Source organism: Trichosurus vulpecula, chromosome 2, assembly GCF_011100635.1.
Source record: "Trichosurus vulpecula isolate mTriVul1 chromosome 2, mTriVul1.pri, whole genome shotgun sequence".
Classification (NCBI taxonomy): Eukaryota; Metazoa; Chordata; class Mammalia; order Diprotodontia; family Phalangeridae; genus Trichosurus; species Trichosurus vulpecula.
The window spans coordinates 264,293,054-264,311,862 of record NC_050574.1 but is presented as its reverse complement, the minus strand read 5'-3'; the positions used below and the strand labels follow the sequence as shown (position 1 = coordinate 264,311,862).

Here is an 18,809-nt window from a genome sequence, read left to right as displayed (position 1 = left end):
TTCCTTCCTCTAGACTTCCTGCCTGATCCAGGGATACTGAGGCCTTTCTGATCTTAACTCCTGTCCTGCTGCGTTTCAGGTGTTTCTGCATTTCCTTGCCTTATACCTTTATGTCTTTCCACAATCGACACTATGGAAGCATATTTTGATGATTATCATGATGGTGACTCAGACATACCTGCTAGTGGTAAGGTTCCATTTTTTTCTTTTATTTTGTATTTTGGCCTATTCCACCTGTAGGATTTTTCAGAAGTACTTGCTCTCTCTTCACAAAGAATTAGACTGCCAGGTTTGCTAATTCAGAAAAGTCTTCTTTTAAAATGGCATCACCCCAAAGTAGCTGAAGCATCATATTCAGAGAAGATTCCATGGCTGGGGGAGGGGACCTCTGGACTCTGCTTTGGGTCATTACCCCTTTGTATGCTGCAAACCTCTTGTTCTAAATGCTTATTTCTTTGAGGCTTTATGTCTGAAAAGTGTTAGGCAAGGGAAGGAAGTTGATTTGTTTCCATATTACCACTATGGCCCTTGCTTGGTTGCCTTGTCCCTTGGTCACATATTATTTCTTCCCAAAGGTGCACTCTTCTTGGTGGCTTAGCATCAGGTCTTTCTTCTCTCTTCTCTGCTCCAATCTTTACCAGACTTGCATTAAAAGAAGAGCAATCTTGTTTATGGAGGTTGGCACCAAACAGCCCCCTCTTTTTCCAGGATCTGCTATTACAGATGTGTCTGGAGTGCTCCTTACTATGTGATCAATGAGGTTATAAGGAGTCACTGGAGTTTATTAGGAAGGGAAGTCACATGGTTAGGTCCGCATTTTAGAAAAAATCACTTTTTCAGATGCCTGGAGGTTGGATTGGAGTGGGGAGAGACTTAAGGCAGAAACTCCAGTGAGGAAACAATGCAATAATCCCAGGGACAGTGAATTAGGTTGATGACCATGTAGGTGGATAGAAAGGGAAGTGAGTGCTATGGGAGGTAGACATGAGCAGATTTGGCAACTGATCTGTCTGTGTGGGATGAATAAGAGGAATTGAGAATGACTCCAAGATTATAAACCTGTAGACTGAAAGGATGGCCGTGCCCTTAACAGAAATAAATTATGAAGAAGGATCGATTTGGGGAGAAAGATACTGAGTTCTTTTTCGGACATGTTGAATTTGAGATGCCTACAGGATACTGAGTTTAAAATGTTCAATAGGCATTTGGTCATGTGAGATTATAGCTTTAGGAGAGAGATGAGGGCTAGAAATACAGATCTGGGCGTGATCTGCGTGGAGGTAATTAAATTTATGGGAGCTGGTTATGTCACCCACTCAGTATAAAGAGAAAGTAGAAGTCCTCAGGAAGAACCTTTGAGTATAACCACAGTTAGGGAATTGCATGAATGATGGTTCAGGAAGGGAGACTGAGAAGGGTTGGCCAGATGGAGAGCAGTGTCACAAAAATGGTTAAAAATAAAGGTATTTTATACCTGTATCCCTTAAATTACAGATGTGTAGATGGGTGCAAAATATTTTGTAGATGGGTGTTACCTACCAAGAAGGTCCTGGGGATACATTGAACAGGTGGTGTATCGGACCACTTTGACACCTTCAGAGACAGAAGCTCCTGTAGGAGGGTCTTATAGCTAGAGAGAGAAAGTATGCTGGGTGCATACACCTTGAAGTATAGTCTTTCTTCCTCTGGATTTCATGCCTGACCTGGGTATACTTAGGCTGTTATGATCTGAACTCCTGTCCTGCTGCTTTTCAGGTATTTTTATAACTCCTTGTCCCATTCCATTTTCATATGCTGCATCTCTGATATATAACACCTTAGGAGCGTGTGGTTATTTGTCGGAGCCTGATGACTGCAATGATAGCAATATTTGTGAATCAGACTCTTCCACAATGATATCTGCCAGAGGTAAGATTCCATTTTTTCTTTTATTTTGTATTTTGACCTATTCCACCTGTAGGATTTTTCTAAAGTGGCTGCTCTCTCTTCATAAAAAGAAGACTGCCATGTTTGCTAATTCAGGTAAGCCTTCTTTTAAAATGGCATCACCCCAAGTTAACCCAGTCATCTAGTTCACAAAGGGATTCCATGGCTAGAGGACTAGAGGACTAGAGGCTTTGGACTCTGCTTTGGGTCATTACCCCTTTGTGTGCTGCAAACCTCTTTTCCAAATGATTATTTCTTTGAGGCTTTACCTCTGAAATATATTAGGCAAAGGAAGGAAGATTTGTTTCCATATTGCCGCTGTGGCCCTTGCTTGACTGCCTGGTTCCCTGGTTACTTGCATCATTTCTTCACAAAGATGTACTTTTCCTGGTGGCTAAACATCAGCTCTTTCTTCTCCTCTCTTCTCTGCTCCAGTCTTCACCAGACTTTCAGTAAAAGGAGAGGAATCTTGTTTATGGAGGTTGGCACCAAACAGCCCCATCTTTTTCCAGGATCTGCTATCACAGATGTGTCTGGAGTGCTCCTTACTATGTGATCTGTGAGGTTATAAGGTATCACTGGAGTTTATTAAGAAGGGAAGTCACATGGTTAGGTCTGCATTTTAGGAAAATCACTTTCTCAGATGTCTAGAGGTTGGACTGGAGTGGAGAGAGACTTAAAACAGAGAGGTCAGTGAGGAGGCAATGCAGTAATCCCAGGGACAGTGAATTAGGTTGATGACCATGTAGGTGGATAGAAAGGGAAGTGAGTGATATACGAGGCAGACATCATCAGATTTGGCAACTGATCTGTGTATGTGGGATGAATAAGAGGAATTGAGGATGGCCCCAAGTGAATCTGTTGACAGAAAGGATGATTATGCCCTTATCAGAAATAAGTTATGAAGAAGGATGGATTTGGGGATAAAGATAATGAGTTCTTTTTTGGACATATTGAGTTTGAGATTCCTACAGGACATTGAGTTTAAAATGTTGAACAGGCATTTGGTTATGTGAGATTATAGCTCTATGAAAGAAAAGAGGGCTAGAAATAGAGATCTGAATGTGATGTGTGTGGAGAAAATTAAATTTAATGGAGTGGTTATGTTACCTACTCAGTATAAAGAGAAAATAGAAGTCCTCAGGAAGAACCTTTGAGTATACCCACAGTTAGGGATTGTGGTATGAATGATGGTCCAGGAAGGGAGACTGAGAAGGGTTGGCTAGATGGAGAGCAGTGTCACAAAAATGGCTAAAAGTGTAGCCATTTTATTCCTGGATCCCTTAAACCACAGTTATGTAGAAGAGTGAGTATCCAAGAAGCTAAGGATGCCCCCAATGTAAATTGCTGCGGACAGGTCAAGAAGGATTAGGATTGAGGAAAGTCCGTCTGATTGGGAAGTTAAGAGGCCATTGATAATTTAGGAGAGAACAGTTTGAGTTTAGTTAATAAGATTGGAAAGGAAGAAAGGTGTTGAAAGGCAAGATAATGGAGAAGAGGCTGCGATTGTAAATAGCCTTTGTGTCCGTATTTCCTGGCAGTCATTTGGAAATCCCGATTTTTTTTCAATCTTAATCTGTTCTTCACTTCCCATCTCTACTTTTCCTCTTGCATTCAACATGTAGCAGTGATTTAAAACAAAATATAGCTGTGGTTCTAAGGTCTTTAGTTTCTTGCTCAGTTCCTCATGATCTTCAGGAATGTATTCTGGGTTTGTTCTGGTGATATCCTTTGCCCTCACAGGATCAGGAGGCGTGGAAAGTGGTTATCAGGTGAGATAATCTCAGGAAGGTCTCATGTGTTCTTGAATAGATTTATATCTCAGGAAGACAGAAAAGCTTTCTATTGTTATGGAGAAATGGGTCTAGAGGACTAAACTGGAAGCCATAGTTAGAACTTGCAAAGTCACAAAAGAAAGTTTGGTATAAGAAAAAAAGTACCTTATCAGCTATGCAAAAGTAGGAGGGGCTGCCTTAAGGTAGTGGGTACCCCTTGACAGGAGGTCTTTAAATAAAGGTTGGAGGGATATTTTTGTGGGGATTCCTGTGGGGTCATTTTGAATTTGACCAGGGGACTACTGTGGTTCCTTAAAATGCTGAAATTTTATGATTCTCTGAAAAGGCTGTGTTAGTCAGGAAGTCATCAATCCTTCATTTTTGCTTCATTTTTCTCCGGCTATTTAACAAATGATCTTCCTGGTGAATCTACTTCATCATTCTTCTAAAAGCCAAAAATGTGCTTTACCAAAAAGACTCAGCTCCCAGCATCACTTCCATAAGAAGCCCATCAGGCTTATTCTATAGCTCTACATGTTCTGCCTCTTTACTTCCTTCTCTACATTGAACTTCCCAAGTTGTTAACATATGTGAGGATTCCCTTGTTCTCTTTAGGTGCTCCCAATCCCCCGACACATGAAGCTCTTCTTACCTTTAAAAAATTCATGATTTAGTAGTACATTGAAGAATTTTGCTAGCAGTCAAAATCAAGGTCAGTTGCTTATAATAAGGAGATTCCATTTTTTTTTTCTTCTGGAAAATGAAGGGGAAAACATTTCCAATCTCACAAGGCTCTTCCCTTCTTTTTTGTTTTAAAAAAATTATTGGGATAATTTGTTTTTATATCCCTTTTGTTTCTGACTATTTCTGTTCTCCCATCCTTTGTATTGTAACAAAATATAGCCAATCCACGCATTAGCTCTGCCTGACAGTATATGCATTATTCCAAATCCATCGTATCTCCAGCTTTGCAAAGAAAGGAGCCTCCATTGTTTCTGAGAATAATTCATTCTCCATGATAAGCTGAATAGTCTAGAGGCATTCCACCAGAATTTCTTTTCTTTCTTTTTTGTAAACCAAGTTCTTTTAATGTTACTATTTTTTAAAAAAGTAGATATTGATAGGTAGGAAATATAAAAAAAGACAAGAAGATGCAAAAATAAAGCATTTTGAAAGTTTGGCAGTATTTTAAATAATTGCTTTGTACAGGGTTAAAATTAAATTAATATCCTATTTACTTTCAATTAATACTCCAAACAAAACACACATTTGGAGGAGAATCATACATCTTAATTTTGGGGCACATATAGCCCACTATAATTTCTAGTTTTTTATGCTCATTAAATTTTTAGTCATTAATATTTTCTTTTTTTAAAAAAGAGACCATACTGATATTGATTGTGTGAAAAATATTTATTTTCACATAACTGAATTCTGAAGCACTATAAAATGGTTATCATTGAAGAGAAGTCTCTAAGCTTTCTTGATAAGAAATATTCTTAAAGATAAATTACTTCATGAAACTTGAATCTTGATATATATTCCTGATTTTTCAAAGCTTTCTCCTTACCTCCTTACTTTCCAGTTGCAATTTATCAATATATCTGGTTAACCAGAAGAGAAGAAAGACTTAGGAGTAGGAGTTTGCCAGTCAGAAATGAGATAAAGTCAAGACAGGATAAACAGATATCATCAAACATTTCCTGAGATCGCAGTACAGGATGAACCTACTCTTAAAAGTTTCTTTCTGATTCAAATGTTAATCTAGCTCTTCTGTCATTTAGTGCGTTAATATTTATTACTCGGAACTGGCAGAAAGATAAAGATAGATGGTATATACTCACAGGCTACTGATTACCCTCTATATATGCTCCTCTACCATTCCTATTGGTAGTTTTCATGGTCAGACTTTTTCATTGTGCTTGGGATGCTTTTTCTGTAGTTATTTCTTTTTTTTAAATCATTTTGTTTTCTTCCAATTACATGTAAGAACAATTTTAGTCATTTTCAAAAAAGTTTTTGAGTGCCAAATTTTAATTTGCCCTCTCTCCCTACCCCTACCCCAGATAGTAACTGATATAGGTTATATGTGTGCCATTATGTAAAACATATTAGGCATTTTGTGCAAGAAGCCAAGGATGAAGGAAGAAAGAAAGGAAGGAAAGGAAGGAAGGAAAGAATGGAAGGAAGGAAAGGATGGAAGGAAAGAAGGAAGGATGGAAGGAAAGAAGGAAGGATGGAAGGAAAGAAGGAAGGAAGGGAAGGAAGGAGGAAAGAAAGGAAGAAAGGAAGGAAAGAAAGGAAGGAAGGAAGGGAAGGAAGAAAGGAGGAAAGAAAGGAAGACAGAAAGACAAAGGAAGGAACAAGGTGAAAAATAGTATCTTCAGTCAGCATCAGTTTTTTCTCTGGAAGATGATAGCATTTTTCATCATGAGTCTTATCATTGTATTTCTGAGAATAGCTAAATCATTCACAGTTTTTCAGTGTACAATATTATTGTTACTGTGTACAATATTTTCCTGGTTCTGCTTACTTCACTTTTTATTAGTTCATGTAAGTTTTCTGTTTTTTTTTGAAGTCATCCTGCTTATCATTTCTTGTACCACAATAATATTCCATTACTATCATATTCCTGAACTTGTTCAGGCATTCCCCAATTGACAGACATTCCCCCGATTTCTAATTTGTAGCCATCATGAAAAGAGCTGGAATAAATATTTTTGTATGAATAGGCTCTTTCCCTGCTTTTTTCCTTTTCATTCTCTTTGGGATACAGACCTAAGAATGGTATAGCTGGATCAAAAGGTATGCACAGTTTGATTGCCCTTTGGGCATAGTTCCAAATTGCTTTCCAGAGGGTTGCATCAATTTACAACTCCACCAACAGTGCATTAGTATCCCAGTTTTCCCACATCCCCTCCAACATTTGTCATTTTCCTTTTATGTAGTATTATCCAGGGGGGCGGAGCCAAGATGGCGGCTGGAAAGCAGGGACTAGCATGACCTCCCTTCCGAGTCCCTCCAAAAACCTATAAAAAATGGCTCTGAACCAATTCTAGAACGGCAGAACCCACAAAACAGCAGAGGGAAGCAGCGCTCCAGCCCAGGACAGCTTTGATGGTCTCTGGGTGAGGTCTATCCCACACGGAGCTGGGAGCAGAAGGGAGCTGAGCCCAGCCGAGCCTAGGGTGAGCTGCGCGGACCAACCAGACCAGAAGCTGGGCAGAAAGTGCCCTAGCACACTGAATCAGTGAGCTATGGCAGTTACCAGACTTCTCAACCCACAAACACCAAAGACAGTGGAGAAGGTTAGTGGGAAAAGCTGCAGGAGTGGAAGGAGTTCGAGGTTCAGCTACCAGCCCCGGAGGCAGCGGAGGTGGGGCAGCTACAGCTGTTGTTGCTTCTGGCCCCAGGCCCACCTGGTGGGAGGAATTAAGTGGTGGATCAGAGCAGGAGTGCACAGCCTGCTGAAGATCTAAGCCCAATCCGGGTTGGCGGTTCTTGGGGAAGGAGCAGTGCTGGTGTGGCAGAGCTGGCACATCCCCCCCAAATGTGGACATAGAACTCTTTAGTCTACAAGCAGTCATACCCCACTGAAAAACTCAAGGGTCAAGTTAGTTGGTTGGGAATATGGCCAGGCAGCGAAAACACACCCAGATTCAGTCTCAGACTTTGGATTCTTTCTTTGGAGACAAAGAAGACCAAAACATACAGCCTAAAGAAGTCAACAAAGTGCAAGAGCCTACACCAAAAGCCTCCAAGAAAAACATGAACTGGTCCCAGGCCATGGAAGAGCTCAAAAAGGATTTGGAAAAGCAAGTTAGAAAAGTAGAGGAAAAATTGGGAAGAGAAATGAGAAGGATGCGAGAAAACCATGAAAAACAAGTCAATGACTTGCTAAAGGAGACCCAAAAAAATACTGAAAAATATACTGAAGAAAACAACACCTTAAAAAATAGACTAACTCAAATGTCAAAAGAGCTCCAAAAAGCCAATGAGGAGAAGAATGCCTTGAAAGGCAGAATTAGCCAAATGGAAAAGGAGGTCCAAAAGACCACTGAAGAAAATACTACTTTAAAAATTAGATTGGAGCAAGTGGAAGCTAGTGACTTTATGAGAAATCAAGATATTATAAAACAGAACCAAAGGAATGAAAAAGTGGAAGACAATGTCAAATATCTCATTGGAAAAACCACTGACCTGGAAAATGATCCAGGAGAGATAATTTAAAAATTATTGGACTACCTGAAAGCCATGATCAAAAAAAGAGCCTAGATATCATCTTTCAAGAAATTATCAAGGAGAAGTGCCCTGATATTCTAGAGCCACAGGGCAAAATAGAAATTGAAAGAATCCACAAATTGCCTCCTCAAATAGATCCCAAAAAGAAATCTCCTAGGAATACTATCGCCAAATTCCAGAGCTGCCAGATGAAGGAGAAAATACTGCAAGGAGCGAGAAAGAAACAATTTGAATATTGTGGAAACACAATCAGAATAATCCAAGATCTGGCAGCTTCTACATTAAGAGATCGAAGGGCTTGGAATATGATATTCCGGAGGTCAATGGAGCTAGGATTAAAACCAAGAATTACCTACCCAGCAAAACTGAGTATCATGTTCCAAGGCAAAATATGGATTTTTAATAAAATAGAGGACTTTCAAGCTTTCTAAGTGAAAAGACCAGAACTGAATAGAAAATTTGACTTTCAACCACAAGAATCAAGAGAAGCATGAAAAGGTAATCAAGAAAAAGAACAAGAAAAAGAAATTGCAAGGGAATTACTAAAGTTGAACTGTTTTGTTTACATTCCAAACATGGAAAGATGACATGTATGGTTCATGAGACCTCAGTATTAGGGTAGCTGAAGGGAATATGCATATATGTATGTATGTTTATGTATATATATATATATATATGTGAATGTGTATGTATGTATATACCTGTGTATGTGTATATATATACATATATATACATATATATATACATATATATGTATATACAGAGAGAGAGAGAGAGAGAGAGAGAGAGCAGACACAGGGTGAATTGAAGATGAAGGGAAGATATCTAAAAGAAATAAAACCAAATTAAGGGATGAGAGAGAAACATATAGAGAGGGAGATAGGGAGAGACAGAATGGGGTGGATTATCTCGTATAAAGGTGGCAAGAGGAAGCAGTTCTGTGGGAGGAGGGGAGAGGGCAGGTGAGGGGGGAATGAATGAATCTTGCTGTCATCAGATTGGGCCTGAGGAGAGAATACCATACATACCCAACTGGGTATCTTACCCCACAGGAAAGAAGAGGGAAGAAGATAAAAAAAGGGGGGGATGATGGAGAGGAGGGCAGATGGGGGTGGAGGTAATCAAAAACAAACACTTTCACAAGGGGACAGGGTCAAGGGAGAGAATTCAATAAAGGGGGATGGGTTTGGAAGAAGCAAAATATAGTTAGTCTTTCACAACATGAGTATTGTGGAAGGGTTACACATAATGATACACATGTGGCCTATGTTGAATTGCTTGACTTCTTAGGGAGCGTGGGTGGGAAGGGAGAAGGGGGGAGAATTTGGAACTCAAAGTTTTTAAAAACAGATGTTCAAAAACAAAAAAAAGTTTTTTGCATGCAACTAGAAAATAGGATACACAGGCAATGGGGAGTAGAAATTTAGCTTGCCCTACAAGAGGGGAAGGGAAAAGGGGATGGGAGGGGCGTGAGGTGACAGAAGGGAGGGCTGACTGGGGAACAGGGCAACCAGAATATACACCATCTTGGAGTGGGGGGGGGAGGGTAGAAATAGGGAGAAAATTTGTAATTCAAACTCTTGTGAAAACCAATGCTGAAAACTAAATATGTTAAATAAATAAATTAAATTTTAAAAAAATGTATTATTATCCAATCATTGGATGTGAGGTGTATGAGTTGTCAGAGTTATTTCAATTGACAATTCTCTACTCAGTAGTGATTTGAAGCATTTTTTATGTGACTGTAGATAGCTTTGATTTCTTTGTGTGAAAACCACCTGTTCATATACTTGGACCATTTGTCAATTGGGGAATGTTTTGTATTCTTATAAGTTTGACTCAGTTCTTTGTATACTTGAGAAATGAGGCCTTCATCAGAGAAACTTGCTGTATTCCCCACCCCACCCCCCAGTTATCTGCTTTCCTTATAATTTTGGTTGCATTAGTTTTGTCTATGCAAAAACTTTTTGATTTCATATAATCAAAATTATTCATTTTGCATTTTGTTATGCTCTCTAGATCTTGTTTGGTCTTAAATTCTTCCCTTATCCATTCATCTGACATGTAAACTATTCCATGCTCTCCTAATGTGCTAATAGTATCACCCTTTATATATAAATCATGTACCCATTTGATCGATTTCTCTTGGTATACAGTATGAAATCTTGCTCTATACCAAGTTTTTGCCATACTGTTTTCCAGTTTTCCTTGCAGATTTTGTCAAATTGGGAGTTTTTCTCCCAAAAGCTTGGATTTGGGTGTTTATCAAACATTAGATTACTATGGTTATATGCTACATTGTCCTGTGTACCTAATCTGTTTGAGTGATCCACCACTCTATTAGCCAGTACCAGATTGTTTCTAATAATTACTGCTTTATTAACTCCATTTGAGACTTGGTACAGCTGGACCACCTTCCTTCAAATTTTTTTTTTGTTGATTACCTTGATATTTTTGACCTTTTGTTCTTCCAATTGAATTTTATTTTTTCTTAGCTCTACAAAATAATTTTTTGGTAGTTGGATTGGTGAGACACTGAATAAGTAGACTAATTAAGGTAGAATTTTCATTTTTATTAAATTGACTCAGCCTACCCATGAGCAATTAATATTTTTCCAGTTGTTTAGACCTGACTATTGATGTGAAAAGTGTTTTGTAATTTTGTTCATATAGTTCTTGGGTTTGTCTTGGCAGGTAGACCCCAAAGTATTTTATATTGTCTAGTTATTTTATTTATTTTTTAATTTAGTATTTTTCCCTGATACATGTAAAACATGTAATTTAACATTCATTTTTAACGTTTTGATTTCCACATTCTCTCCTTTCCTCCTCACCACCTTCATTGAGAAGGCAAGCAATTTGGTTTAGGTATACATTAGTTATTTTCAATGGAATTTCTTTTTCTGTATTTCTTGCTGCTAGACTTTGTTGGTAATATATAGAAATGCTAATGCTGTATGTGGGTTTATTTTGTGTCCCACCACTTTAATAAAGTTGTTAATTATTTCAGCTAGTTTTTTAGTTGATTCTCTAGGATTCTTTTAAGTATATCATCATATCATCTGCAAAGAGTAACAGTTTTGTACCATTGCCCATTTTAATTCTTTTAATTTCTTTTTTCTTCTCTTATTGCTATAGCTGATACAGTGCAATATTGAATAATGAGATAATGAGCATTCTTGCTTCATCCCTGACTGTTTTGGGAACGTTTCTAGCTTATCCCTGTTACAGGTAATGCTTGCTGATGGTTTTAGATAAATATTACTTATCATTTTAAGAAAGGTTGAATTCCTATGCTTTCTAGTATTTTTCATAGGAAGGGTGTTGTATTTTGTCAAAGGCTTTTTTCTGTATCTATTGAGATACATATGAGGGCTGTTGGTCTTGTAAATGATGTGGTCACTTATGCTGATAGTTTTCTTTATTGAAACATCACCGGTATATTCCTGCTATAAATCCCATCTGTTCATAGTGAATAATCTTTGTGATACATTGCTATAATCTCTTTCCTAGTATTTTATTTAAATTTATTTAAAATTTTTGCACCAATATTCATTGGGAAACTGGTCTGTAGTTTTCTTTTTGTATTTTCACTCTTCCTGGCTTAAGTATCAGCACCATAATTTGGTAGGTCTCCTTCTTTGCCTATATTTCCAAATAATTTTGATAGTATTATGGTTTAATTGTTGTTTTAAATGTTTGGTTGAATTCGCTTATGAATCCCTCTGTCCCTGGGAATTTTTTTTTCTTCAGAAGTCTATTGATGGCTTGTTCAATATCTTTTTCTAAAACGGAGTTAAAGTTAAGTTTTCTATTTCCTCTTCTATTAATCTGGGCAACTTATATTTTTGTAAATATTCATCTATTTCGTTTAGAGTCTCAGATTTATTGGCATATAATTGGACAAAATAGCTCCTACTGATTGTTTTAATTTCTGTTTCGTTGTTGGTAAATTTGGCCCTTTCATTTTTGATACTGGTAGTTTGGTTTTCTTCTTTCCTTTTTAAAATCAAACTAACCAATGCTTCATCTATTTTATTGGCTTTTTTTTTCATTTTTTTCAGCTTCCAGTTTTATTTAGTACTTTTTCATTGTTTTCAGCTTCCAGTTTTATTTAGTAGTTCAATGGTGTTTTTCAAATTTTACTAATCTTTCTTTTGATTTTCAGGATTTTTAATTTGGTGTTTTATTTCACATTTAATTTTTAATTTGTTCTAGGTTTTTTTTTTAATATTTCCATGCACAATTCATTAATCTGTTCTTTCTCTGTTTTATTGATGTAAGCATTTAGAGATAGAATATTACCCCTAAGTACTACTTTGTCCTGTATCCCATAAATTTTAGTGTGTTTTCTCATTTTTGCTATTCTCTTTAATGAAATTATTGATCATTTCTATGATTTCTTCTTTGACCCACTTATGCTTTAGTATTGGATCATTTAGTTTCCAATTAATGTTTAATGTATCTTTCCACTTTATTGAATGTAATTTTTATTGCATTATGATCTGAAAAGGATGCATTTAATATTTCTGCCTTTCTGCATTTAATTCTGAGGTTTTTATGCCCTAGTATATGGTCAATTTTTGTGTAGTTGCCATGTACCACTGAGGAAAAAGTATATTCCTTTCTATTCACTTTTTTCTAGAGGTCTATCATATCTAACTTTTCCAGAATTCTATTCACCTTCTTAACTTCTTTCTTATTCATTTTGTGGTTAGATTTATCTACTTCTGAGAGGGGGAGGAGGAGGTCCCACACGAGTATAGTTTTCCTATCTTCAACTTCTTCAAAAACTTAGATGCTACACCATTTGGTGCATATCTGTTTAATATTGATATTACTTCATTATCTATGATATCTATTCACTCACCTTAGTTTTCTTCCTTGTCTCTTTTAATTAGGTCTATTTTTTCTTTTGTTTTCTCCCAGATTATGATTGCTATCCTTTTTTTTAACTCACTTGAACCATAGTAGATTCTGTTCCAGCCCTTTACCTTTACTCTGTATGTCTGTTTGTTTCAACAATCTGGCTAGCAGCTGCTTTGGGGTTGTAAAACCAACAACAACCAGTTCGCAGAACACTGCAAAAGCCCAGGTTCTTTTGATCTGCTTTACTAAGGAAAGCAACGTTAAGGGGTTAACAAGTTTAATTCAGCATACAAATACCATTCACTTAGTTCGGGGGAAAAAGCCAGCACCCTGAACTTCAGAGCAAATACAGACAAATTACAAACATCATCAGACAGGCCACGTACAATTCATAGTTACCAACATGTAAGTTCAGCCCGGGAGCTCATAACATGGGCTGGCCCGGAGTCATGCGTGCCACCACTGCTTGTGGGTCAGAGCTCTGAAAAAGAGAAAGCCAACCCCTGGTTTTATATCTTTTTCAGGGTCACATGCAACTCACCCACGTGACCTAAAATCGTCACAAAGAGGCAACTTAAACCCACGTGGTCTAAAAGCCTCTGATGTCTCAAACATGCCACTCAAACCCATGTAAACTAGGCCCTCCCCTGAGGCAAGGAGGTCACCAAGGACTCCCAGTCTAATCAAGGAAACAAAGGCCAAACTCTTCTAGGGCACTTGGTTGAACTGAGTGCTAAGAGCCCATTTTGATTGCCAACACACTGTTTAAAATGTATTTCTTGTAAACAAAATATTGTCAGATTCTTGTTTTTAATCTATTCTCCTATTCACTTCTCTTTTATGGGTGAGTTCATTCCATTCATATTTATAATAATGATAAATAACTGTGTATATCCCTCCATCCTGTTTCCCTCTGGTTTATCCTTCTTCTCTTCCCTTTCACCTTGTTGCTCCTCACAAGTGTTTTACCTCTGATCACTGCCTCCTCTAATCCCCACTCCTCTCAGCCCCCACTCCCTCTTCTCTTATCCTCAACACTTTTTATTTTCCTAAAGGGTAAGACAGATTTCTATATCCAACTGAGTATGTTATTCCCTCTTTGAATCAATCCTAATGAGAGTAAGATTAAACTTTGCCTACCACTCCCCCATCTTCCCCTCCATTCTAATAGCTGCTTCACGCCTCTTTTATGTGAGATAATTTACCCCATTCTTTATCCCCTTCCCTCTTCTCCCAGTATAATCTTCTTTTTTACTGCTGAATTTTTTTCGTATCATCCCATCATATGCCTCTCACACCTGTGTCCTCTGCCTATGGATAGTCCTAATTGCCCTTATAACGATAAATGTTCTAACAGTTACAAGTATCACCTTGCCATGTAGGAATATAAATAGTTTAAACTCATTGAATCTCTTATGTTTTTTCTTTCTTGCTTTTCTTTTACCTTTTTATGTTTCTCTTGAGTCTTGTATTTGACAATATTTTTTTTTTATTCAGGTCTGGTCTTTTAATTAGAAATGCTTGAAAGTCTTCTACTTCATTAAATGACAGTTTTTTTTCCCCTTACTGTTGGAGTATAGTCACTTTGGCTGGATAAGTGATTCTTGGTTGTAATCCTAACTCCTTCGCCTTCCGGAATTTCATATTCTAAGCCTTCTGGTTCTTTTATGTAGAAGCTGTTAAATCCTGTATAATCCTGACTGTGCCTCCATGATGTTGAATTGTTTCTTATTGTCTACTTGCAGTATTTTCTCCTTGACCTAAAAGCTCTGGAATTTGCCTATGATATTCCTTGGAATTTTCATTTTGGGATCTCTTTCAGGTTGTGATCTGTGGATTTTTGCCATTTCTATTTTTCCTCTGGTTCTAATATATTGGGACAGTTTTCCTTGATAATCACTTGAAATATGATGTCCAGGGACCTTTTTTTTTGATCATGGCATTCTTGTAGTTCAATAATTCTTAAATTATCTCTCCCAGATACCTAGGTCATTTTTTTTTCCAATGAGAAATTTCACATATTCTATTATTTATTCTTTTAATTATGTTTTATCATATCCTCATGTCTCATGGAATCTTTTGCTTCCTCACGCCCAATTCTAATTTTTAAGGAATTATTTTCTTCAGTCAGCTTTTGTACCATTTTTTCCCCATTTGGCCAATTTTTTTTTAAGGAGTTATTTTTTTTTTTGGTGAATTTTTTTACAACTTTTTCCTTTTTTTTGGTTTCTTTTACCAAGGTCCTGAATGTTTTTTCATGATTCTCTTACACTATTCATTTCCCAATTTTTCTTCTAGTTTTATAATTTTCTTTTAAAATGCATTTCAAATCTTGTGAAAATGAATGCTAAAAATGTCTTGACATATAATTGGGAAAGAAATAAAATACTATTTAAAATATTATCATTGGAGAAAAAATAAATAAAAATTCTTGTTAAGCTCTTCTGTTAGTATATTTTTAAGGCTCATACCAATTTGCATTTTTCTTTGAGACTTCACATGTATTCATTTTGACATAGTAGTTCTCATCGAAGTTTGTGCCTTGAATCTTCCCTGTCACCACAGTAACTTTATATAGCAGAAATTTTTTGTTTTTTGTTTTTGCTCATTTTTTCTCCTATTTTATGACTTTGTACTTGTATGTGAGTGTTGGGCTCTGCTTCTATACTGTCCCATGTCTCTTGTGCCCAGGTTCTGGGGCCTTACTACTGGCTTTCATTGGGCTTCATGGCCTTGGTCCTGGCTTGCCCTAGTTGGGAGGACCTCCTTGATGACTTTTACTGTGGGTAGGGTCTTGCTCCTCGCTGGCTAGGGGTGGTGGATGGGGAATTACTGGTCAGAAATTCAGGCAGGATTAGCTGGTGGCCTATTCTGGAGACCGGGGCTTGCTGTACTTTTGGTCTGGCAATCCTGACTTGCAGTGCCACATGGCCTCCAGATGGATTGCCCTGGGGCTCAGCAAGGCCTTGGAGGAATTTTGGAAGCATTTGCTGTCTGAGATCCCTTGGATGTGAAGCATAGGGGCTCTCAAACTAGGTTTCTGGGAAGGAGCCCTCTCCATTTCACCCTGCTCATTTTTCCCATTCATGTATAGTAGGTCTTTACAGAATGACATTTTCCCTCAGCTGCCATGGGGTGTGAGTGATGCTGAAGTTTACTATTTATTTCCCCCAGACACATCCTCTCCAGAGTCTCCACTTCTGCAGCTGATTTCCCTCCAGAAGGCAGATGGTTCCTGGGAACTGGATGAAGCTCTGGCCTCAGTCCTGGGTATGAGTGTTCAGAGTACATTGGCCGCATTGCCTGCCCAGGTAAAATCCCAGAGAAAGGAGGGTATAGGGAGGTGGGATGTCTATTAGAGGGAAGAGCAAGAGAGAGGGAGCAAGGGAGAGTAATCCACTTTTGGGCAGAGTGATGGGAACCATTGCCCATTAGGTATGGTCTGTGACTGAGGGAGGTTGATGGAAATGCTTTCTAGGCCTTCAAACTAGACAGTTCCTCATGCATAGATGCTCAGTAGACATTTGTTCATTGAGGAGAGCAATGAGGGCAGGAAACTGGAAGGAGAAGTAGATAATCTGCTTTGGATGAATGTTTCAAGTACCATCCAAAGGTTTGTCTGCACCTTTCTGGGGTCCCCTGACCCTGGGCCTTTGTGTTTCATATATTCTCTAGAGTAAAGATGTCCCAAGATGGGCCACCATCTTGGCTGTGCTGTGGATGCACAGCTCTAGTTGGGACCAGAGAGAAGAATGGGAACTCCTAGAAAGGAAGGCTGTGGCATGGATCCAGGCTCGATCTGGTAAGGATTCTGTCTTGAGAACCTTTTTCCTCATAAATCAGGACCTGTTTAGGGTGGGAGATGGAGGGATTGATGGCCTGATTCCTTTATGTTCTACTTTTTTGGTCTTTCAACCCAGAGGAAGGAGTCACAGGTAGTGAGGGACACAGAGGAGACACCAGAAGAAGGTTGGAAATGCCTGTGGGAAAGGGTGGTGGGATACCAAGAACTCTTGACAGAGTAGTCTTGGCTCTATTCACATTCCTGCTGCCAGGCTGCTAGCATCCCTCCTATTTTAGTCCCAGAGATGCCCCCAAGGTGAGCCTGAGACTGATCTAACAGCTATTCATTCACTCCTCTGCTTTCAAGAACATTGTACCTCAGAAGTGTTTGTGGGGCCAACATGAGTGAAAGGGGAATTTAAGGGATGAGAAAGGAGAAAGAGCATGACTGTTGGTGGAAATGTAGCAGTGCCTTCTTTTAAATGTAATACATGCTTAATGAATGTTTGTTGGAGCTAGAAATGGTCGGGGGAGGGCAGAATGGGAGTAGGGGTAATTAGGTAGTACAATGGATAGCTGCTGGCCCTGGAGTTAGGAAGATCTGAGTTCAAATCTTGCCTCAGATGCTTACTAACTGTGTGATCCTGGGCAAGTCACTTAACCCTGTTTGCTTTAGTTCCTCATCACTAAAATGACTTGGAGAAGGAAATGGTAAACTACTCCGGTATCTTTGCCAAGAAAACTCCAAATGGAGTCACAAAGAGTCAGACACTACTGAAATAATACAACTACAACAAAAAGGGGGAGAAAGAATGAATAAAGGAAGGAGTAATGAAAGGGAATAGAATACAGACTAGTGAAGTGAATCCACTTCTCTGCTTTTCCTGGCATTTGTCCTGTTATCCATCCTCTTGTGTTTACAGATTCCTCCCTGGGTGAATGCATCAAAGCTGCCAATGCTCTCCTGAAATCATCTGTGGATCCTGCTGTCTTTGGCCTGTGAGAATAGCAGTGGAAGTGTTTATCTTTGGCTGCTGCTCTTTATCCTCTATGCTGCTAAAACCTGTTGCTGTGCTGTCTGCTTTCCCTATTATGCTCATTCCCCGTAAGGACTTCTCTGTTCCAATTTAAGTGTTTATCAAGGGCCCTAGTGTGTGTTGGACATGTGGTAACAGCTAATGCTATGCACAAAAATGATAGTCTCCTCACAGAAGCAGCTTGCATTCTACTGAGGAAAGCAGGAAATTAGCAAGTTTGAAAATATGCACAAAATAAAAAAAAAACATTTTTGCGGGGGCACGGGGAGAAATGGGAGGAAGAATTAAACAACTCAGAGAATCAAGAAAAGCCTGTTTCAGTTCCACACTTTTATACTAGATCATTCTTTGTGGCTACCAGGATCTGTCACTGCATAAAATCCATCAGGTTCAGGACTGGGGAGGACAGACATTGCTCTAGATTTTCCTTTCCCCCCCTTTAGACTATCTTAAAGTATATGAAAAAAAGAGTGGTTCCCCCCGATTTATAAATGAGTAAACAGAAGGAGGGAGGGGCTGATTTGAAGTGTCTTTTAGTCTATGTGTAGGTGGGGATTTCACTTTTGAGGAATGAAAATTTAGATAATGGTAAGACATGCATCTACCACAACATGTTATTCTATAACAGAACTAGAATTATTTGCATTAGATGACTTGAAAAAAATTCTTGTTATACTTTATCTAGCTGGATAAAGCTGGTAAGCAGGTTAAGGTCCCCACACAAAGGCAGCTAGCGGTAGAAGGCAGGCATTAGGTTTAACCTAACTTTGTGCTTGGGGGATGGGCTTAGGAAGAGATACCTAAAGTGCACTGGACCATTCTGATTCTGTCTGTGTGGCGTTTACATCCCCTACCTCTACAAGCACTGATGAGCTCCCCACGCCACCTATGGCTGCTCGTGGAGACATAGAGACTAATCTGTGCTCATGGAGGTGGAACTCTATGATTATGCGCTGCAGGCCCTTGGCTTTTATGCCTTGTTGTCTGCTGAACAGCAATAGTAGTAGATCTAGGATAGAAATACACATCTCCCTCTCTCTGAGATGAAGGAAAAGGTTTTCTCTGCATGTTGCAATCTTATATCCTCACTTGCTTTGTCATGTGTACTTGAGCTCTTCAGTATTTGCTTATTTGCTGCAAATATTCTACTACCAAGAATAAAATGACTTGTCTATTA

The 18,809-nt window shown here is 38.5% G+C and overlaps 1 protein-coding gene across 3 annotated transcripts in view; it reads left to right on the top strand.

Moving 5' to 3' along the window:
• The window catches only part of LOC118839668 (von Willebrand factor A domain-containing protein 5A-like), a 31,320-nt gene extending 12,511 nt beyond the window's left edge, over positions 1-18,809 (top strand). For all 3 annotated transcript variants that reach the window (XM_036747174.1, XM_036747173.1, XM_036747172.1), the window contains exons 15-19: positions 80-187; positions 1,822-1,908; positions 15,987-16,123; positions 16,488-16,614; positions 17,519-18,809. In XM_036747174.1, the coding sequence (XP_036603069.1) occupies positions 80-187; positions 1,822-1,908; positions 15,987-16,123; positions 16,488-16,614; positions 17,519-17,598 (539 nt within the window). In that variant the 3' untranslated portion in view covers positions 17,599-18,809. The remainder of the gene's footprint in view (positions 1-79; positions 188-1,821; positions 1,909-15,986; positions 16,124-16,487; positions 16,615-17,518) is intronic.